The sequence below is a fragment of the Penicillium verhagenii genome (genome assembly GCF_028828195.1).
Source record: "Penicillium verhagenii strain IBT 33310 chromosome Unknown utg000008l_segment0_segment0, whole genome shotgun sequence".
In the NCBI taxonomy this organism is placed as follows: domain Eukaryota; kingdom Fungi; phylum Ascomycota; class Eurotiomycetes; order Eurotiales; family Aspergillaceae; genus Penicillium; species Penicillium verhagenii.
Window position 1 is genome coordinate 619252 of NW_026643172.1, and position 22555 is coordinate 641806.

Sequence of the window (22555 nt, forward strand, 5' to 3'; positions counted from 1 at the left end):
GATTAATTCACACCTGTGGACCGCCACTTATACACTCATTGGCTCGGAGAGATGCATAAGCCGCTCGTGCTTGTCAAGAAATAGCCACCTTTGAGGGGAAACTCGATGCTACCTAACATCTGACACATTGTTTTTCATCTTTAACTCGGGCTTCTAAGTATAATTGTAAGTTTAGGCCTATTACAGAACCAATCTGGAGAGCACATCATTCAATGTTGGTACTATTGATGTACATGTGAACCCGATAATACCTCTATAATTCAAGAGCTCTAAGCTAAGCACGGACGGTGACCACAACTCCTTGTTCGTACAACATCCCTTGCCAAAGAGCACTTCCAAGGTTGGGTACCTAGGCACGGGGTTCACTGAAGTTTTGAAACATTTGAATGTTTAGGCGCCTTGAAAGTTGATCACCTTGTATCAAGCTCAATTGGACTTAAACTCGAGATGCCTTGCACGGCTCTGTCGGGCATTAGCATGATAAAAACTTGGACACCCATGTCCAGAGTCCTAGACCTGTACTGCCACCATGCATGCCACGAGTCATCCCATCAGAAGTCGATTGAATACGATTTTTCTATATACGCATCAACCAACCTTGGGAACAAACTCATCGCATACCTACTTCTATTACTGAGCTTCAAATTTGCATGTGGAAGTTAGCTAAGAGTTCAAATGATAAAAACCATAATATCTCAAGCATCTTACTAGAGTATTCCAACTCCTGAGTTTTCAGTTACAGGGCAACTGTGGAAACTATTCAAAGATGAAACTAAGGTGTAGATTTTTGGCGAGTACTTGGGGGATTTCTTCGAACATTTGAACGAATATCCACGGGTCTGGCGTTGAATATGGCTACTAGTAGTTTGAAGATCAAATATTGGAATAATATGACGACCTGGTTTCAATTTCAAGGCATGTTTAATTGGAACTTTCGCTCTTTATTGTTTGGAGCTATGGTGACAAGTTTGAGAACCTTCGAATGCCATATAATGCCATCCATTAGTACTATCAGCAACTCGAAAAATGATTTGAACCGCTCAACTGATCCGAGGTTCAATGTGAGATTCATACTAGGAAAAGGCACATGTTCAGCCGCTGGAACATTTGATGTGGAGGTAGGGATAAATCAAAAACACCTATGATAATTCCCGATCTCACCGGCCATGTTACAGCGGTCTGAATACAAATCTAGATCCCCAATGTAACATACGAGAAAGACTAATCTTCAAGAAATCAAGATTCAAGGATCTGTTCAATGTTTCCAGGGTCAACAGACTAAATGTTTACCCCTGGATTCGCAGGTCAGAGAAACAATACAAAATCCAAAGTAACATGCGCTCGAGATTGATTGCAAGGAGATCTAACATTCGAACCAGAGGAAAAATATTCTCAACTTCACGATGGTTCATATCACTCCAGGGTTGAAGACTTTGAAAAAGATATTTTAGGCTCCATAATAGTCAGTGTTGAAATTGGACTGATCATCGAATGCGCTGCATGTTTTGCTTTGCTCATCTTTGTCCCTACTCGCATGGTCCCTTATCATCCTTGGGAGTGTACCACCATGCCCTGTCATACAGACACTGCATGTCTTGCATGCTGGGTCTTATCGAGCCACATCTTTTCCAGGTCTGCCGTCGGTAATGCACAGAGCTATGGATGTTGCTGGGAGCTTCCAAGCAAAAGTGTCGCGTCGTGAGACAATCTTGAGCTTTGTTATCTGAGCTCAACTCTCTCGACATGGCATTCGTCAACAGAGTTCCCATCAAAGCCCCGGTAGTTCCAGATGTACCCTGAGCTGTCTGACTCCTATCAGCACCCCTTTAGACCTCCACCGTTCGTTCCGGCATCAAGAACGTCTCCGGTATCTATGGGGCCTTTCTATGAGCTGATATTATCGAATCATGTACCTTGCGGTGAGAAGACAAGTGACTTAAGATTCCATTCCAGGCATGCAGTCAGAGATAGATCTGGCTGTCTTTTCTTTTGCTCTTGGTTTGCCACAATTCCACCTATTTCTACAAAACTCCCCGCAAGGTTCCTCCGTGTTTGCTTTCTCTGTGGATTTTCCAGAGGGGTCTAACAATTGCAAAAAGCTGAAAGTCGCTCCAAGGATTTTAAGTGAATATACTTCAGGTATCATAGAGCTCATTCTCACCTCTGTCACTCCAACCCACCCAGTGGCACTCGTCCTTGGCCTCCATCGTCACATCCAGATGTGGCTCGTCTGATTTTAAGTTTGCACTTTTATCTGATTGCTCATCGATCTTGTGATACCTATATGGAGGATCTTGACTTGTATTTATCTCTCTTTTCAACCAACTTGTCACCTGTGTTGCTTCGAATGATATGCAATGAACTAACGAACGGAAAATAGGAACTTGTCAACTTACACTCGTTTACTGCCTACCAACAATTTGAAACTTCCTTTACCCTTCGGCTAGTGAAAGAAGAAACACATGCTTCGACTTCGGCATTTCTGAGTCTTTTTTTCCCCTGGCGCTCGTTATCATGTATTTGAAACGTATCGGTTTTTTTCTTGTTCACCTTGCAACTTTTGTATCATCCTGGCCATATGACAAGGCACTCGTCGAGTATAACCTCAATGAGAATCAGACGGCTACCAATCCAGCCGAGTACTGGGGAGAATGGCCCAACCACACCTACCACCCATCACCAGAGAACTGGCGTTTCCCCATATATACTCTTTTTCTCGACCGTTTCGTGAACGGCGATCCAACCAATGATAATATCAACGGAACGCTCTTCGAACACGATCTGGACTCGAATCAAATGCGCCATGGTGGAGATGTGGCTGGGCTGGTTGACACATTGGATTATTTGCAAGGTATGGGTATTAAGGTAAGACCCATCCTCAAATTCTTATATCACACTGCCGTTTTTAATCTATCTTTCAGGGCATATATCTGGCTGGACTTGTCTTGATGAATCAACCGTGGGGCGCAGACGGCTATTCCGCAATGGACACCACCTTGCTAGATCAACACTTCGGCACCATTGAAGCATGGAGATCTGCAATTACAGAAATTCACCATCGTGGCATGTATGTGATTTTTGACAACACAGTGGCGACGTAAGTGATTCTAATAATTTAATCTTGAGTTGCGGTCCTTGTTTTTCTAATATATCTTAGTATGGGCGATCTGATTGGGTTTGATGGATACCTAAATACAACGACACCATTCACAGTCAATGAGCACAAAGCACAATGGAAGTCAGACCGTCGCTATGTGGACTACCACTTCGGCAACTCCTACAACCAGACCTGCGAATATCCCCGTTTCTGGAATGAGACTGGTTTTTTAGTTGATCAGTTTGTTCGTGATGAGTTGAAAGGTTGCTACGACAGTGATTTCGACCAATATGGTGACATCGAAGCCTTTGGTGTTTATCCTGACTGGCAGCGTGAACTTGCCAAATTTGCATCTGTGCAGGACCGTTTGCGTGAGTGGGTACCAACTGTCAGAGAGCGGATCATTAGACACTCGTGCACAATTATATCCTCGCTCGACATTGACGGTTTCCGATATGACAAGGCCACACAGGCTACGGTAGATGCTTTGGGAGACATCTCTGGCGCTTATCGTGACTGTGCTCGAAAAGTTGGCAAAAAGAACTTTTTTCTTCCTGGAGAAATTACCAGCGGTAACACACTGGGTTCCGTCTTTCTTGGCCGTGGCAGGCAACCGGATATGACCCCTAAAACCCTTGATCAGGCATTTCATCTCACAAACTCTTCTGATACGTTATACTTCTTGCGAGATGAAAATCAACAGGCTATCGACGGAGCTGCCTTCCATTACTCCGTTTATCGCTCTCTCACTCGTTTCCTTGGCATGGATGGTAACCTGGCTGCTGGCTACGATGTTCCAGTGAATTGGACAGAAGCCTGGTATGAAATGGTGCTCACCAATGATCTTGTCAACGCGAACACTGGCAAGTTTGATCCACGCCACATGTACGGGGCCACAAATCAAGACGTCTTCCGCTGGCCGACTGTGGAATATGGACTTGAGCGGCAGCTACTTGCCCTTTTCATTACGACGTTGCACATGCCCGGTATTCCCTTGCTGTTATGGGGTGAAGAACAAGCGTTTTACACCTTAGATGCCTTGGCTTCTAACTACATCTATGGCCGTCAAGCCATGTCTCCCGCAACGGCTTGGAAAACCCATGGCTGTTTCCATCTAAACTCAACCCAGTATTTTGACTGGCCGATAAAGTCAGGCCGGGATGGCTGCCATGATGAAGCCATCACATACGATCATCGAGATCCATCACATCCCATCAGAAATACTATCAAACATATGTATCAGATGAGACAGGATTATCCCGCAATGAACGATGGCTGGTGGATTCAACTGCTATCTAATCACACCCATGATGTCTACTACCCTGGCTCAAATGGAATCGCCACTGAAACGGGCATGTGGTCTGTCCTACGCAGTCCTTACTACCAAAAGCAAAATCTTGGCAAATCAGGAAATCAGACTATTTGGTTCGTCTACCAGAACGACAATCAAACAGTCACATACGACTTCGATTGTTCCGACCCCAACCACGCGCTTGTTGCTCCATTCGCTACGAACATAACTGTCAAAAATCTGTTTTATCCACATGATGAGTTGACCTTGGAGAAAGGTCCAACAAAGCTTTATCTCAATGGCTCGTCAAAGTGGAATGGTTGTCTGAGCAATCTGACCCTTCGCCCTTATGAATTCAGAGCCTATGTTCCAAAAACCAAATTTCACCCCCCACGCCCTATGATCACCAAGTTCACCCCAGGACATGATGTTCCCGTGCTGTCCAAAGCACAGCCAGGAGAAAGTGAAAATCTTCAAATTGGACTATACTTTTCCACCGAAATGAATTGCAGCAAGGTCACCCAAGGCATTTCCCTTGAATCAACGACCGAGACTGGGGAAATTCCTTCAATTGACCAGAAAACTATCAGTTGCAGCGCTGTTGATCCGGAAGATTCGCCTCTCACAGGTCACATACCCAGTGCCTGGGTTTGGACAGCGACCTTGACCGGGGTATATAATGGAGTGCACCGACTGACGGTTAATAATGTGACTGGCAGCGATGGGAGAAAAACCCATGCCAAAGACCACTTCTTGATTCGCATAGGACAGCACGACAATCCTATAACCTTCACCTCGGCCAACTACTCCAGCAGCTTGTTGCATAGACATGAAAATGGCACACTTTTCATTCGGCAACATGCAGCAGGAGCGGATAAGTACAGGTACTCGACCAATTGGGGCAGCACATTTTCGAAATGGCTTCCCTACCAGGGCGGTAACCACACGATCAAAAAGCAGCATTGGTCGGGTACAAAGGCTCAAGAGTGGGAAGGAGAGCATGTGCGTGTCGAATACTGGAATCGTTTTACAGGAAGCAGCGATTACGTTCAGCAGGGTGATGCTCCCGACTGGGATGCTGGAATGCCAAGACGTTTCCCTCACCTCTTCTTCAACGGGCCTTTCAACGAATACGGGTACGATGCTGGGTTGCCAAATGCTGTGAAACAAGCCGCAGATCGGTTATGGAAATTCCGTTTCATGGCCGAATGGCCTGCGCAGGGTCAGCTGAACGTCTGGGGAATTAATCCAAACGGGCAACCAGATCAAAGCTATATATTTGGGGACTCGGACGGAGATTCCGTCTTGGATCGACTTCCCCCTTCGTCGCTGAAAACCACAGCGATAAATATCACACATCCACCACCTAGTCCACACCTGGCGTGGAGAATTGAACTTGACGATGCGACATTAAAGTTCAGGCTCGTGCCTGCGGGCTCAAAATACGTTCAGATGGCTCTCTTTTTCATGCTTTGGATCATTCCTGTTTTAAGTGCCGTGGCATGCGCGACCGTGTTCATGAAGACATTCTACCGGATCAAGTTCAACCAAGTCGGCGTGAGTGAGAAGAAGACGTTGATTTCACTGGATTCATTCAACATATTTAGAACTGATAAGTCGGAGGCTGGTGGATCTCGAAGCTTCCTCATGCGACTTGCAAACAAGTCCAGGTTCTTGCAAAGCAACTCGGCCTTCGGCAATCGAACATCTCAGCGACGCAAAGTCTTGGTTGCGACAATGGAGTATGATATTGATGATTGGGCCATCAAGATCAAGATTGGTGGGCTGGGTGTGATGGCACAATTGATGGGCAAGCAACTCGGACACGAAGATCTCATCTGGGTCATTCCTTGTGTCGGAGGGATTGATTATCCCATTGATAAGCCGGCCGAATCAATGTTCGTCATGATTCTTGGGAACTCTTACGAAGTCAAAATTCAGTATCACTATTTGAGGAATATAACCTATGTCCTCCTGGATGCCCCCGTCTTCCGTCAACAAACAGCCGGAGAACCCTATCCCGCACGCATGGACGATATGGATAGCGCGATTTATTACTCTGCATGGAACCAATGCATTGCGCAAGCTCTTAAGCGATTCCCCATCGATCTATATCACGTCAATGACTACCACGGTGCAATTGCACCGCTTTACCAGCTTCCGGAGACGATCCCAATTTGCCTCTCCTTGCATAATGCCGAATTCCAGGGTTTGTGGCCAATGCGAACACAGAAAGAAAAGATCGAAGTGTGCTCCGTATTCAACCTCGATATAGATGTTGTTACTCGCTACGTTCAATTTGGCGAAATCTTCAATCTACTGCACGCCGGTGCGAGTTATCTACGTCTCCACCAACAGGGCTTTGGAGCAGTTGGCGTATCGAAGAAGTATGGAAAGCGCTCGTATGCAAGGTACCCAATCTTCTGGGGTCTACGCAAAGTTGGGAATCTGCCAAACCCTGATCCATCCGATACCGGGGAATGGAAAAAGGAACTGCCTAAAGAAAGCGAGATCAGTGTGGATAGCGAATTTGAACTTGGAAGAGCCGAAACCAAGCGTCAGGCACAGGAATGGGCTGGTTTACACCAAATTCCGAATGCTGATCTTCTCGTCTTTGTGGGAAGATGGTCCATGCAAAAAGGAATCGATCTCATTGCCGACGTTATGCCGGGTGTTCTTGACGCGCGACCGAATGTTCAACTGATATGCGTGGGCCCGGTCATTGATCTCTATGGTAAATTTGCGGCGCTCAAACTGGACAGATTGATGAAGCTATACCCAGGACGTGTATGCTCGAAGCCACAATTTACAGTTCTTCCGCCATTCATCTTCTCAGGGGCAGAGTTTGCTTTGATTCCCTCAAGAGATGAGCCGTTCGGTCTGGTAGCCGTGGAATTCGGCCGTAAGGGGGCTCTTGGTATCGGCGCTCGGGTTGGAGGACTTGGACAGATGCCGGGTTGGTGGTATACTGTTGAATCCACAACAACAAGCCACTTGATCAAGCAATTCAAACTTGCAATTGATGGTGCTTTGAACTCCAAGCAGGAAACAAGAGCCATGATGCGCGCGAGGTCAGCTAAACAACGGTTCCCGGTCGCACAGTGGATTGAAGATCTGGAGATTTTACAGTCAACCGCTATACGAATCCATAATAAGGAACAAGCCAAGTCTCAGTCTCAATCAACAACTGCAGCATCAGCATACAATGCAATTTACGGGATGATGACCCCTCAGGTGGCGGTATCGATGAGGTCTAACGCATCCAGTGGAACTCTTACTCCACCTCTACAGCCCAGTCGACCTGGAACGATGGGCTCAATGCAGAGAAATTCCGTCGTCTATAGCCGTGATCCTAGTCCCGGTGTTGAAAGTAGACCGAGATCAGGTCTCAGTCGGCAGGTGGGCTTCGGAGTTCGGCCCGTATCTGCTCCCTTGGAAATTCGGGGGCGGCGAGATCCTAACAAGAGCGGCATTGAGGATGTGGATGAGAACGGAGAAGGTTCCAGTACTCCATCTCCAGGTGCCGAGGATGATAGTGATGATGAGATCATGGCTACTTGCTACGGAGAGGACGATTATACCATCGGGCCTGAAGCGGCCGACCCCGGACGCCGGATAGATACACCTCCACCAGGCCCCCAACATACTGGAATCCCTATGATTCGCGAAGATCTTGCGGCCCGACATGCAAGTCAACAGTCAGGTCGTTCGATTGGCACGCCATCCAGTTCGGCAGCACCCAGCACAACAGGAACTGATGACACTCTTCTTCCGCCAGCACGACCTTGGGCTGATGCAGGGAATCGTCTGAGTAATGCATCTCAGTTATCGTTTGACTCGGTCGTCGGCGACAAAAAGGACTACAAGCTTCAAAAGGTGGACCCAACCTTCACGGACAGCAGCGGTGAGTTCTATCGCGCATTTGAAAAGAAACTTGAAGATCTCAATGGTACGAACTCCGATTCCCAGCTGTGTATTGAGCAATATCTGGAGAAAAGCGAAAAGAAATGGTTCGACCGATTCCGAGATGCTCGTCTCGGACGGAACCAATCTCCAGCGGCCTCTGTACAACTGAATAAGAACTCGCCATCTGGGTCTATCAATATGGATGATAACACATCCCATGACAGTGGAGTCCCAGAAAGGAAAGTAGCCACAGGAGACGAGTTCTTCCTTGGTGAAGACTATGTTCCACCAACTGGCCTTAAAAAATGGATGCAAATGCGAATTGGAGACTGGCCCGTTTATTCCCTGTTCCTAGGTCTCGGTCAAATTATCGCAGCCAATTCCTATCAGATCACTTTGCTCACAGGTGAAGTCGGTCAGACAGCCGAGAAGCTTTACGGAATCGCGACAGTCTACCTTGTGACATCCATCCTGTGGTGGCTTTTCTTCCGTTTTCAAAAGTCAGTTCTTGTTCTGACTGTGCCCTGGTTCCTGTACGGTACCGCATTTCTCATCATTGGACTGGCTCATTTCGAGCCAAATTCGTACGCCCGGGGCTGGCTACAGAATGTGGGAAGTGGAATATATGCCGCTGCATCTTCGAGTGGCTCTATTTTCTTCGCGTTGAACTTTGGTGATGAAAGCGGTGCTCCGGTTAAGAAATGGGTTTTCCGTGCTTGTCTTATCCAAGGCACACAACAAGTCTATGTCATTGCTCTTTGGTACTGGGGGTCGACACTCACAAAAGCATCGAACGCCGGCGTTGCCAATATTCAAGGCAATATCACAAACACATGGAGAATGACGTACGTTTACTTCCAGCCAACTGACAAAAAACTATAGACAACTTGTTCATTCTACTAATTCATTGCAATAGTGCTGTCTGTGCTCCCATCACTGTCTTCCTATGGGGCGTCGGGCTGATAGTATACTTTGGATTGCCAAATTACTACCGCCAGACACCCGGGAAAGTGCCATCATTCTACAAATCAGTATTCAGAAGGAAGATTGTGCTCTGGAACTGGGTTGTAGTCATCCTCCAAAACTTCTTCCTTAGTGCCCCCTACGGTCGAAATTGGAACTGTAAGTCTCAATGCTCTATCAATCCCAACGCCAAAATTAACAAAGTTGCAGTCCTTTGGATATCCGACCACGCCAAACCATGGCAGATCCTCCTCCTCTGCGTGGCATTTTTCGGTTTCGCCTGGATAGCAATCCTGTTCGGTCTGGCCTGGGTCTCCCGATCACACAGCTGGATATTGCCCATTGTAGCTTGTGGTCTCGGAGCACCGCGCTGGGCCCAAATATGGTGGGGAACGTCGGGGATCGGTCTGTATCTACCATGGGCAGGCAGTTATACATCCGGCGCACTGGTATCTCGAAGTTTGTGGCTGTGGCTCGGTGTCCTCGATGCACTTCAGGGTCTCGGGTTTGGAATGATTCTCCTACAGACTCTGACGCGGATGCACATTTGTTTTACATTGCTTGTTTCGCAAGTTCTGGGTTCCATCGCGACTATATGTGCGAGATCCTTTGCACCTAATAAGATTGGACCTGGGCCTATCTCTCCCGATATAACCGCCGGGGCGGATGCGTTGGCGAATGCGTGGTTTTGGATTGCGCTTACCTGCCAGCTTTCGATTTGGTGAGTCGTTCTTGATATATTTTTTTTGTTGCTGAGTTGGTCGGAATTTAGGGGCTTCATTGCTAACTGACTCGCCTCCATCAGTGCTGGATTCCTTATGTTCTTCCGTCGTGAACAACTTTCAAAGCCTTGAGGTTCGGCTTTTGAAACACAATTACCTCATTTATTTTGTTTGCAAATGCCCTCAGAGGACAAAATTAATATGGTTTAATTATTGGTGGGTTATGATCTGTCATTCTTCTTCTTTTACACAGATATTTAATCAATGACCAGGTGTCGATTTTTGTTTTCTATCCGGATATTTGGTCTTCGCAAACCCAGTACTTAATGTTATTGCTTCACAACAGATTAATCTGGAGCTCAAATACACGTCCAGCTACTTTATCGAGGGATAGTTGGTTTGGAATTCATAATTCGTTCTCATTGAGATTCGTAGACAGCCAGTAGAAGATGCGAGTAGTCCAAAACTAACTAAGCCCCGAGACATGAAATGCAGGCAGACAAATTTAAAGGGGGGAATATTGTTTTGTTTTTGAAAGAAAAAAAATCCAAATGCCAGGAGAGCCTGAAGCTCATACCATTACCGTATCCATACCCAATGCGATCATCCACAGCGCCTAACTTAACAGTATAAATATAAGCTTACCAGTCGAGTGGACCCTTCACCTCGCCCTTGTTGGTCTTGGGGACGGGCGCAGCATCGATGCGAGTGGCACCTCCACGGTTGCCACGCTTGAGGTAGGCAGATCCATCCAACCAGGGGGTCTCAAGGGTACGCTTAGTCTCGAAGGTGCGAATCTTGCTCTCCATCTGGAGAGTCAGACCAATGTCATCAAGACCGTTGGTGAGACAGTGTCTGCGGAAAGAGTCGACTTCAAAGGCAACAATCTTGTTACCCTCGGAATCCTTAATCTCCTGGTTGACGAGATCGACCTCAACTTCGCGGCCAGCGCTGGCCTCGGCAGCAATCTTATCAAGAGCAGCTTGGTCGGAAACGACGACGGGAAGCATGCCGTTCTTGAAGGTGTTGTTGTAGAAGATATCGGCAAATGAGGGCGCGATAATGCACTTGATACCAAAGTCGAGCAGAGCCCAAGGGGCGTGCTCACGCGAACTACCACAACCGAAGTTGGGGCCAGTCACAACAAGGATCTTGGCATTGCGGTAGATACCCTGGTTCAGGACGAAGTCGGGGTTCTCAGTGCCATCGGCGTTGTAACGGAGCTCGTAGAAAGCGGCGGAGCCAAGACCGGTACGCTTGATGGTCTTAAGGAACTGCTTGGGGATAATAGCGTCGGTGTCGACGTTGGAGCGGTCGAGGGGAGCCGCGATACCCTTGAGAGTGGTGAACTTGGGGAGACCAGCACTCTTGCCACCGCCAGCGGAGGAGTTGGTGTGGGGCTCGTTGTCAGCGGGGAGGTCGAGGACACGCTCAAGCTCATCCTCGGTGATGGGGGAATCGTAAGACTCGGCCTCAACATCAACAACGGGTTGAACCTTAGCGGCAACGGGGCTGGAGACCACGTGCTCACGGACATCGGCAAGTTTACCGACGATAGCGGCCACGGCGGCCATAGCGGGCGACATCAAGTGAGTGCGACCCTTGGCACCCTGGCGACCCTCGAAGTTACGGTTGGAGGTACTGGCACAGCGCTCCTGGGGAGCAAGAATATCGGGGTTCATACCCAGGCACATGGAGCAACCAGCCTCGCGCCACTCGAATCCAGCATCGGTGAAGATCTTATCAAGACCCTCACTCTCAGCCTGCTGCTTGACGAGACCGGAACCGGGGACAATCATAGCACGCTTAATGTTGGCAGCAATGTGCTTGCCACGGACAATCTTAGCGGCGGCGCGCAGATCCTCGATACGAGAGTTGGTGCAAGATCCGATGAAAACTTTGTCGACGGTGATATCGGTCATGGGGACACCAGAGGTGAGACCCATGTACTCCAGAGCACGGGTGCAAGCAAGCTTGCGAGCCGGGTCCTCGAAGTCATCGGGGCTGGGGACGACACCTGTGATGGGAACGACATCCTGAGGCGAAGTACCCCAGGAGATGGTAGGGATGATGTCCTTTCCATCCAGGAAGACATCAATATCGTACTTGGCATCGGGGTCGGAGCTGAGGGTAGACCAGTAGGCGACCGCGCGGTTCCACTCAGAGCTACCGTACTTGGGGGCAAGAGGACGGCCCTTGAGGTACTCGTAGGTAATCTCATCGGGCGCAATCATACCAGCACGAGCACCACCCTCAATGGACATGTTGCAGACAGACATACGAGCCTCCATGCTGAGACCGCGAATGACAGATCCACAGAACTCAATGACAGCACCGGTACCACCAGCAGTTCCGATAACACCAATAATGTGGAGTACAACATCCTTGCTGGTAACACCAGCGGGAAGCTCGCCGTCAACCTGGACGCGCATGTTCTTGCTTCGGCGGGTCAGAAGAGTCTGGGTCGCGAGGACGTGCTCAACCTCACTGGTTCCGATACCGAAAGCCAGGGAGCCGAAAGCACCGTGGGTGGAGGTGTGGGAGTCACCACAGACGACGGTGGTGCCAGGGAGGGTGAATCCTTGCTCGGGGCCGATAACGTGAACGATACCCTGGCGCTTGTCGCTCATACCGAAGTAGGTGAGGCCGAAGTCCTTCACGTTCTCCTCGAGGGTAGTGCATTGCAGGCGAGAATCAGTCTCGGCGATGAAAGTCTCGGCGCTCTTGAAGTCTTTGCGGGAGGATGTGGGGATATTCTATCGTGTCGAAGCAAAGTGATTAGAAACTGATCGCCTTGTTGAAGGAAGGGTGAATGTGCTTTCTACATACGTGGTCGACAGTCACCAAGGTGCAGTCTGGTCGACGGACAGGGCGGCTGGCATTCTTAAGGCCCTCGAAGGCTTGGGGGGAGGTCACCTCGTGAACAAGGTGACGATCTATTCAGCAATCAAAAATTAGCCAACATGGTCACAACATCCAATGGCAAGCAAAGGAAGAAAAAACACAGCTGCACACACCAATGTAGAGGAGGCAAGTGCCATCTTCTTGCTCGTTGACAATGTGGTCAGCGAAGACCTTGTCGTACAAGGTCCTCGGTTTTGTCTCGACGGAAGGCATTTTGAATTATGGTATGGATATCACTGGCCAGATCGGATAGCAATGGTTGCAGACTTATATTTTGCAGCGCCCGCGATGTCGCTGGGGAATAGCTCGAGGGGCAACGCCGACCTCGGACGGTCAGCGGCCAATATTCACAATTTGATTGGTTGAAGTGGCGAATAAAGGGGGGCCCGACATCGGCCTATTGAAAACTGCACCGGCGGCTAGCGGCGCTTCCGGGCGGCTGATCGAGCCCCCCCCATCTTAGATTCTTTTTTTTCATAGATCAAAAGAACAAAATATACCATAGAATTCAAATTTCGTCGAGATTGTTGGCTTCTATGATTGATTCTGTGATCTTATTTTCGTCTCCTTGCTTGAGCCTTTGGACTTGCATCAGATGCACTCCTTTCACCGACTGATAGTACAATGTAGTACATGACGTAGACGACCGATTCCGGGGGTGACCAAGTAATCGTCTGAAAGTGATTGGTTTAATCCGCCGGGGTCCGATCGGCCCCCGCCTAAATTTTTATGACTCGAAGTGCAGAAGTGGGGGGGAGTCTCGGCAACGGACTGGGGGGTTCACTAATGCACGTGGTATATTTTTGGCTATATTGATTCAATGTTTATATTAAGACAAAAAAAATTGCATGTACCAATATATAGGTAGAAAGACTCAAGTCATTAATGCATTACGCATACATATGGTTTCAACATTGTTCAAGCCTTAATTCCAAGGTGTGATCTTTCAATGTTCAAACATTGTTGAATTGATTCCAGCTAATTTTTTGTCATATATATCTTTCCTCGAAGCATTCCACGTACAAGAAGCACGTGAGTTCAAGTACGTGCCTATCCTGACATTGAAGTCTCGGTATCTAAAACGACCCGTGGGCATGTCTAATTATCCCCCCAAAACACCTGTCATGTCAATTCCTAACCCATAACAACATAATCACATTCATGTTCAGGGATCCATCAGGGGTGAGATTCCTTGGAGCCCAGATCAACAACAATGCGCTTTCCAGAAGCAGATCCACTTCGGAGAACGTCTAGTGCAGCATTGATACCTTCCAATCCACCCTCTGCCCGAATGATATCCGGCAAAGTCAAGGTGCCCGTCTGCAGTAAGCTCTCTAGCCAGGTGACCATGCTCTCACCCACAGCTGGTGCAGTGTGGAAAAGCTTGATGGGCACGGTATGGTATTTGATCGCAGGGTTTCGCTCCTTGGGTAGACCAGTAAGTCCCAACAGGTGGGCCCCTCCCGAAGGATCCAGAGTCTTCTCGAGTATTGTGGCTGTCTCTGTGCCAACTATATCAATAGCATATCGTAGCTTACCACCAGTGACTCCACGAATAATTTCCACAGCCCGATCTGTGTCGTGTCGATCAACTAGCAGATCGGCCCCGGATTCCACGAGCTTGGCGCCGTGTCGTGCAATATCTGCTACGCAGATCACGCGCAGGCCTGCTAGCTTTGCTAAATTAAGAGTCACTAGTCCGGTGGTTGTAGATGCTGAAGAAGAACCATTAGCTGTCTTGTCCATAGATGACTATTTAAGACGATTTTGAGGGTATTGCCTTACCTCCCCAGATAACAATCCAATCACCTCGCTGGGGCCTCTCCGATTCATCAGAAGTAGCGAAAACTTCATCAAGGATATCGGCAGGGATATCTTTCTTATTAAGTTCGTTGACGACGTTGACCAGATTGGGCCCCGGTGATTTAGTAAGACGGGAGAAGTCTAGTCCAAACGAAACGCCCAGGGCTAATACAGCAGCAACAAAAGCGACACCAAGGGATGCTGATGCGTGTATGGAGGTGGTGGATGGAATTCGTGCAGCGTTAAAATCGGTAGCGATGGCATATTCTTGGAATGCTGCTTTTCGAATGTCACGGTAATCTGTAGATGGCACGAGAACGATATCGCCTACACGAAGGCGGGAAGACTCGTTGGGAACTTGCAACACAAGTCCTGCTAAGTCCCGTCCGTTGATCCATGGAAGACTGGGGATTCCAAAGTTGTATGCTCTGCATAATTGTCAGCTAGTGTTGCATTGATTCTCAAGAGAGGTTCTCCACATACGGTCCTTTCCAGTCGATCGGATTCAGGCCGATCGCCAAAACCTGCCGGTGGATGGTCAGTACTCCATCTGAGGGCCTGTACAAATGGACCTAAACCCGCCAAACAGAATCATACCTTAACAAGAACCTCTCCTGGATGAAGGATAGAAGGAACGTGGTGGTCATCTACCAGAGTATATTGTTCTCGGGCTGCCTTGAGAAGCAAAACTCTCTGTTTTGCTTCCAAAGGTGTATTGAGTGTTGATATCCGTTCCTCGATCTTCTCTTTATTAGAAAGCAGTGGCCGAGACCGAGTCTCTGAAAAGATATAGCGATGAAAGGTTGACGGCTTATCATGCAGCTCTTCGAGCTGGAGGCAGGTGGTGGTTGACATGATGCTGGGTGCTACCAAGGCCATAATTTAGAACGAAGATTCCACGAGCAGACGTGGATTCCAAAGCAACCTCTATCTATATTCCAGTTGGATTACCAATAGGAATCATTTCTCGGGCGAGAGATCTAGGCAACGCGCGCTCGCCACTTATAGGAGCGGGGAGCATTGATATCAATACTTACCAAAAGCACGCACATTTGGTCGGAGCGTCTCCGCCGAACATTGGAACCAAGGTCTTTGACGAAAAGAGCGTAGGATCAAAGCGTAATTGCTTACATATCTGCGCTTTCAGCCTATCCTATTGTCGTAAGAAGTGTTAGGGATGCTGTGCATTGCTCATGGCGGGGCCTGGATGGCGTGATGACGACTTCTCGTTGGCCGTCTAGGAGGGGAATCGTGCGGAGTAGATCAAACATTGAATTTATTTATTTATCTCGGTTGGCTTTGTGAATCTCCCGTGTAATTCTCCATAATTTAATCAAGATTCCGTTCTGAAACGAGGACCTCTTTTTAAGCATGAGCGGATCTTGAGGATCTCGGGAATGTTAGGGCAACTATACAAAAGTGGAAGTAAGAAACTCGAACTCGTCAAGAAACATACAAGTTGAACTACATGGATCTGACTTGGTATATTATTTTGGAGAGATAAGCATTCATTAAATTGTGATCCAGTGCACGAACTCCGATCGAGCACGACAGTGAAGGTGTTTTTCGGACTCGAGTTGATGTGATCCGGGGTTGCGATGACGAAAGATTGAGTCTGTTTGGCTGGACTTTCAGGGGTGCATCCGAACTCCCGGATTCTTTTCACCAGTGCGTTCTAGATTATCAGATGAAGATTGCTAATCAATAATCAAAGTAGGGAAGAATTCTTTCAAGTTCAAAAAAACATCTATACAATAATTTTAATGTTAGGTGGTAGTCATTGGCAGACAAAAGATACGGAGCAACAGCCTTGGGACAACGGGGCTCTCAAACATTTGAACTCCTTCAATGGCCAAAGATTTCTTAGCTATTCCAAGGATCAACAGACTCTTTAAGGCACAGCAAGTAATGACTTCTCACTTATCTACTCTACGTCAGAATTAGCCTGAGCCATCTTGGATCATATACCTAGGCTTTCCCCAGAATATCTTCAAGTTGGGGTAAATCGATGCAAAGTACCTTCATAGCTGCGTGCCAATCTTTTATTCAAGGACACATGAGAACTCATGACCTTCGTATATCCAGATTTCTATTATGCATGAATTCTGATGTCAAGTGTATCGTGTGGCTGCATCCAAATGAAAACCTGCCTACCTATCATAGTATGTTGACGAAACAGAACTTCGGAATTAAAGCGTCCATGTTCTCTCGGCCGTAAAGAATCAAACATAATGAAGGCTTTATTTCCAGAGGAACGGCTAAATAAGCACATGGTAATTAAGATTGTCGCCAATTTCTCGCCCGCTCCTAATATGACGTGTGCCGCAAGTCTGAAGTTCGTGCGAGCACGTAATCTTGGCCAAAAACAACAACATCCCCGGACCCTTAATGCGTATCAGTTCAATTTCTTTCATGTTGACGCGGGGAATGAGATCGGAAATGGAAGTTCCCCGATGTTGCCATGTCGCCGCAACAGATATCATGTTTCAAGTGGAGAATTTTTGACAGCCAGACATAGATCGGCAGTTAAGACGGGATGGTCTTTAAAACAATAAAAGCTCAGGGTCTGGCCTCCACACAGGTCTGTATGCAGTTCCTTCTTTAATCCAGTCGAGATATCTCTTCGCCCACCATGACAAGCGTGGATAAAGGTGCGCCGCCGAAAGATGAGGAGGTCAGCGATACATATGAGTCCCAGTCTGGGGAATCGCATCCAGGTAAATTCATAGTTTTTTCTTTTTTCAATGATGAAATTTGACCTAACCGGTGGATTAAATAGTAAAATGGTATCGCTCGACGTTCTACAATGCCCTCGTTCTGGGGCTTTGCAACCTCCTAGCTCCCGGTATCTGGGGAGCGATGAACTCCCTGGGTGGAGGAGGCGAAGAAAAGCCCTACCTCGTCAACGCAGCAAACGCCCTAACATTCTGTCTCATGGTTGTATCTTGCTTCCTGGGCAGTGTTGTCGTTCGATTTATCGGCATCAAGTGGACCTTGATAATTGGAACAATGGGTTATGCGCCGTACGCCGCGGGACTATACACAAACAATCGCTTCGGGGATTCGTGGCTCGTGATTCTGGGTGCGGCGCTTTGCGGTATCTCGGCGGGTATTTTCTGGATGGCCGAAGCCGCGATCGCGCTTTCTTATCCTGAGCCATATAATCAAGGTCGCTTTTTGGGATTCTGGTTAAGTTTCCGTGTTGGAGGGCAGATCTTGGGTGGCGCGATCAGCTTGGGCATCAATGCGAATCGTTCGACTGCGGGAAGTGTGTCATATACCGTGTATATCATCTTCATTGTGCTTCAGGCTTTGGGTCCATTTGCTGGATTGCTTCTGAATACACCGTCCCAGGTGCAGCGAAAGGATGGGGTTCCTGTGCGACTGAAAGTGAACAACAGTGTCGGGTTTGAGCTCAAGCAGATGACCAAGTTGTTCTTGAGTCGCAAGTTCCTGTTGATCATTCCATTTATCTGTCAGGCTGTCTATACTGAAGCCGTGATGTTCTCGTATGAGGACCTGTGGCTCACCGTGCGATCACGAGCTCTCGGCTCCTTTCTCAGTGGAATTGTTGCGCTGATAGCAGGAAATGTTCTGGGGGCATTCCTCGACAACAAGTCCATTTCGCTCAAAACACGGACTAGAGCTGCCTTTTTCTTTGTCGTTGGCTGGCAAGGAATCTGCTGGATATGGGCCACGATCAACACCACCGAGTTCAACAAGACAAACCCAGTGTACGACTGGGTTGATCCTGGTTTTGGAAGAGCATTCGCGCTTTTCCTATTCTGGGTTGCTGGGTTCCAACTCAACTATATGTATCTGTGAGTTCCAACAACATCCGAAATCAAAAATCGTTCAAACCCACATGGGCAGTGCTAATGTGAAGACAGATTCTTCTTGGTCGGCAACTTGGCGGATGATGATGAGGAAGTTGTCCGAATTGCCGGTTTGTTACGTGGAACTGAGTCTGCTGCACAAGCTGTCAGTGTAAGTGCTTCTTCTTGAATTCTTCTCAAACGTGCCCCGTGCGCCGCTTTCTTCGAATATTAACATCTCTTCTCAACTTTCAGTATGGTCTCAGCAGTGTGACGATCATGGCCGCCGTGGGAAGTGTTTACCTCAACTTTGTCCTGTGGGCAATTGCTATCCTGCCGGCGTGGCTCCTCGTGAAAGAGGTTGGAACGCTTTTTGGAGATAAGAAACTTGAAAGAGAGGCTCGAGCTCTGCGAGAGCCATCTGACACTGAGTAGTAGTCAGCCTTCAAAAGGACTTTAATGTCGCCCAGCCTTATACAGGCAAGGGTTTGAATTTTGTCATTCCCTGGTTTTTGTTTCGCGGCGTTTCCAGGGGTGAATACATACATGTAATAGCCTTTCAAAGAAGGCTCACACCGACCACGTTGACCAAAGCCGATAAAAAACAGCTGGTATCTTTGAGGCTGGCTCTCTGTTATGAAATTCATACATAATTAGTGTCAATAATATACATGAAGAAAATACAATCTCTAACAGTGGAATAATGATGGCAAAACGAAGCTACTATGTGGTATTTGAGCATATTACACGAGAAAAACAAGACGCGAGATTACGCTATAGACTGGAATGATAGATTATCCGTGTTAAACACGAGCAAAGCCAAGCGATGTCGCACGAATAACCCAAACAACCCACAAACTGTCTGAACCCCCACCATATGCCATGCCAGGGTGTCTTCCCTCATGGGCCCCATCCAAACAAGCCAGAGATTCAAAATAGTCAAGTTTGTCGACTCCACAATATGCCCTTCCTCGTTTTTGACGATGCGTACAAGCCGCAGTTTGTGAAGAATGTCCAACGCCATCGCGATTAACGTCGATGGAGGAACCGTCCACTCAGTGACAGAAGTATCCAAAAGCCCCGTCGCGGCGTTGAATTTTGGGAGCCGGTGGCGAGGACAGGGAATGATGTGGAACAGTTGCGGAATTGAATACACAAAGTTGAAGATTTGGGGAACGAACAGCAAGAGCAAGGTCTTGCTGAAATGCCCAAGTATGCCCACAACAGCGAACACCATACCGGCAAAGTAACAGTAGGTATCACCCACGAACACTTTGGATGGATACCAATTATGACACAGAAGCGCAGCCGAGACGCCGATAAATGGTAGTAGGAAGTAGATGGAGAAAAGGTGCGAGTCGGTAGCCGGGTTTGGGTATGGCGTGATTGGTGCCAGGTACATGGCATCATTGAATAGGAGTAGAACCGCAATAACTAGTGACTGGGCAACTTCAATGCCATTGATACCTGCAAGCATGTTGATTGCATTCGGACAGAAGATCGCCACAGCTGCCATGTACATGTAGTACAGCCATCCGAGGTCAATGGAATCTCCGAGATATGTCTGAAGTTGGACTGGCACAACGACATGAGTGACACCGAAATCGACAAAGTAAACAATGAGCATGGGAATCGCTGCAAATGCAGGAATCAAGACCTTGTGTCGCCAGCGGATATCAAGTAGGTCATCGCCGATTCCAAGAATGACGATAGATTGCAAAGAAAGCAGACCCGATAGGTATGATGCCAGCTATTGGGCCAAAACGTCAGCGCGTTGCGTATTTTTTGTTTGTTTTTTTTTAAAAAAAAAAACCAACAAGAAATCTTTTGGCTAAACAAACCTTTCCATGAGGGAATCTATGAAGATAACGACCCGTCTCAATGTGTTGGTCTTCAATAACCACGTCGCGATTTCCTCCGCCTGAGGTTGCTGCGACGATGTCTTTGTAAAATGCAAATGGAATGAACACTATGAGAGCGATCAAGTAAACCACAGCGCATACGGCTCCCATTGTTTCTGGTCTAAGCCGTGGGGTCAGACTCTGATGATCACGCCACAAATCGTTAGTGGAGTGTATACTTACATTTCGGGTTTTCTTGGCTTGGCCATATCTTTTCCCTTCAAACCAGCCTTGATGAAGACTGGCCCAAGCCATCTAATCATGCTATATGCCACAGCAAATGATATGCAAGCTAGTGCAATCGAGGCTATCAAGGGTGCACCATCACCCTGGAACGTGTTGACTAACACTCCGAGGCCAGCTCCTACCAGAAGCAACAGGCGCCACGTTTCCGCCCTAGAAAGGGTACTTGGATTCTGCATCATGGACAATTGATACCCGTATCAATTGATTATGATCCAATCCAAGCCGAAAAAAAAGAAATAGAAAAACGTGCTCAAAAAGAAGTGAACACCTTTCCTATGGAGCACGGCTTACGCAATGTGGCATCAATGCGGAAACTGCCGCGATAAGCTTATCGAATCTGCCCGCCATATCTGACCGCCTTGAGGCGGCAGAGAACTGCTGATCGCGGCCAAGTAAGGAAACCCGAGACACCTTTGTTTCATGTCACGACATGCATATGTGTAAGTGAAGTGCATCATTGGCCCATTGTTCATTTTGTGTGCCTTGAATCAATAGAGGTCGAATAGCTGGTCCCAATGGGGGCAATGGAACGCCCGGAGATGGCCGGTGGATTTGCCGATTTCGATGCTGGCCACCGGGATCTGGTAACTGTCACCAAGTTCAACTTCTATGGCAATCGGATTGTCACAGCCTCTTCGGATCACCGCATGAAAGTTTGGGATTTGAAGGATGGTCAGTGGCAACTGTTGGACACCTGGCGGGCCCATGACGCGGAGATTCGTGATGTAAGACCCGAAAACCACAACACATCTGCTTGTGTCGCGTAGAAACGCGCTCTAATATACCATCTCAGGCGACCTGGAACGGTCCATTCACGGGCCAACATATTGCAAGTGTCGGAGAAGACATGAAACTCAAAGTCTGGCAGGAAGACGTAACACAGTCACCCAATTCTGGCCGGCGCTTTAGGTCTATTTTCCGCATGACAGCGCCCCAACGCCATCCATTTGTGTCACTGGATTTTCGGAATATTGACTTGGAGTCATGGATGGCTGTGATCACCCGCGACGGTTACTTGATGGTAATGGAACCCGTCAGTCCGGATAGCCTGGCGGACTGGCAACCGATCGACCAGTTTCGGGTTTGCTCAGCACCTGAACGCGGAGAGGAAACAAGTTTCAAAGTGCAATTTCACCACGATCCCACCGATATCACCCACTCAATCCAATCGGACTCAGATCGGAAGAGTTTATCACTAGTCGTTGCAGCAATGGACTCTGTGAAGGTCTATCGCACGGATGCAAACCGACGTTTCTACCACGCTATTGAATTGAATGGACACGCCAGCCTGGTCAGGGATATCTCTTGGGCAAATGGGTCCGTACGGGGATACGATCTCATTGCCAGTGGATGCAAAGATGGCCTGGTGCGCATTTTTGAAGTCTATACGACACCCATCAATCAAACTTCCCAAAACTCCAGTTCTCGGAAGGCCGAACGGCGGCATCAGCAATCGCCATCTGTGCGTGCTACATCGCAATCTGGAATTGGGAATGCCCTGGCAAATCATGATCCTGAATCAGTGTCAAATCGCCAAGCCAGTGGAGACTCTCTGTTTAAGCATTCATTCAAGCAAGTCGCATGCATAGAAAGCAGGCATCTAGATGTGTGGCAGGTTGAATTTTCCTTCGCTGGTAAGTTTTTAATTTTTCTGAAAATGTTGTACATTCTAACGCACTGCTCAGGCGATTCGCTGATTTCTTCTGGGGACGACGGTGCGGTCAGGTTTTGGAAGAAATCGTTGGCCGGAGAGTGGCTTGAATATGCCGAGACCGATCTGGCTTCCCAGTGAACTGGCTCTTCAGCTCTATATGCTGGATGAGCAAAGATCCAATCCCTTTGAGATAACTAATGATACCCTTGCACTTGTCTTAATAACATGAATGTTTGTTGTTCGTTCCAATTCC

The 22555-nt window shown here is 47.9% G+C and overlaps 7 protein-coding genes across 7 annotated transcripts; 3 read left to right on the top strand and 4 right to left on the bottom strand.

The window, feature by feature from the left end:
- Positions 1-2135: 2135 nt before the first annotated feature.
- N7466_008211 (uncharacterized protein) lies at positions 2136-2480 on the bottom strand (the record flags this gene model as incomplete). The annotated part of the gene is made up of 2 exons (XM_057167600.1): positions 2136-2280; positions 2437-2480. The coding sequence occupies 2 exons, from the start codon at positions 2478-2480 to the stop codon at positions 2136-2138; spliced, it is 189 nt and encodes a 62-aa protein (XP_057018231.1).
- Positions 2481-2514: 34 nt separating this feature from the next.
- Positions 2515-10111, top strand: ags2 (alpha-1,3-glucan synthase Ags2; the record flags this gene model as incomplete). The annotated part of the gene is made up of 5 exons (XM_057167601.1): positions 2515-2865; positions 2922-3097; positions 3158-9139; positions 9211-9978; positions 10063-10111. 5 exons carry the CDS (start codon positions 2515-2517, stop codon positions 10109-10111), a joined length of 7326 nt encoding a protein of 2441 aa, XP_057018232.1.
- Positions 10112-10620: 509 nt separating this feature from the next.
- Positions 10621-13096, bottom strand: luA (3-isopropylmalate dehydratase LEU1; the record flags this gene model as incomplete). The annotated part of the gene is made up of 3 exons (XM_057167602.1): positions 10621-12735; positions 12809-12915; positions 12997-13096. 3 exons carry the CDS (start codon positions 13094-13096, stop codon positions 10621-10623), a joined length of 2322 nt encoding a protein of 773 aa, XP_057018233.1.
- Positions 13097-14059: 963 nt separating this feature from the next.
- N7466_008214 (zinc-binding alcohol dehydrogenase family protein) lies at positions 14060-15541 on the bottom strand (the record flags this gene model as incomplete). Its single annotated transcript, XM_057167603.1, has 4 exons — positions 14060-14598; positions 14669-15114; positions 15170-15210; positions 15284-15541. The coding sequence occupies 4 exons, from the start codon at positions 15539-15541 to the stop codon at positions 14060-14062; spliced, it is 1284 nt and encodes a 427-aa protein (XP_057018234.1).
- A 1777-nt stretch (positions 15542-17318) lies between these two features.
- N7466_008215 (DUF895 domain membrane protein) lies at positions 17319-18936 on the top strand (the record flags this gene model as incomplete). The annotated part of the gene is made up of 4 exons (XM_057167604.1): positions 17319-17403; positions 17466-18507; positions 18577-18673; positions 18757-18936. The coding sequence occupies 4 exons, from the start codon at positions 17319-17321 to the stop codon at positions 18934-18936; spliced, it is 1404 nt and encodes a 467-aa protein (XP_057018235.1).
- A 334-nt stretch (positions 18937-19270) lies between these two features.
- Positions 19271-20824, bottom strand: N7466_008216 (UDP-N-acetylglucosamine--dolichyl-phosphate N-acetylglucosaminephosphotransferase; the record flags this gene model as incomplete). The annotated part of the gene is made up of 3 exons (XM_057167605.1): positions 19271-20251; positions 20343-20523; positions 20586-20824. The coding sequence occupies 3 exons, from the start codon at positions 20822-20824 to the stop codon at positions 19271-19273; spliced, it is 1401 nt and encodes a 466-aa protein (XP_057018236.1).
- A 339-nt stretch (positions 20825-21163) lies between these two features.
- On the top strand, positions 21164-22440 carry N7466_008217 (putative nuclear pore protein (SEH1); the record flags this gene model as incomplete). Its single annotated transcript, XM_057167606.1, has 3 exons — positions 21164-21373; positions 21442-22282; positions 22334-22440. The coding sequence occupies 3 exons, from the start codon at positions 21164-21166 to the stop codon at positions 22438-22440; spliced, it is 1158 nt and encodes a 385-aa protein (XP_057018237.1).
- Positions 22441-22555: the final 115 nt, after the last annotated feature.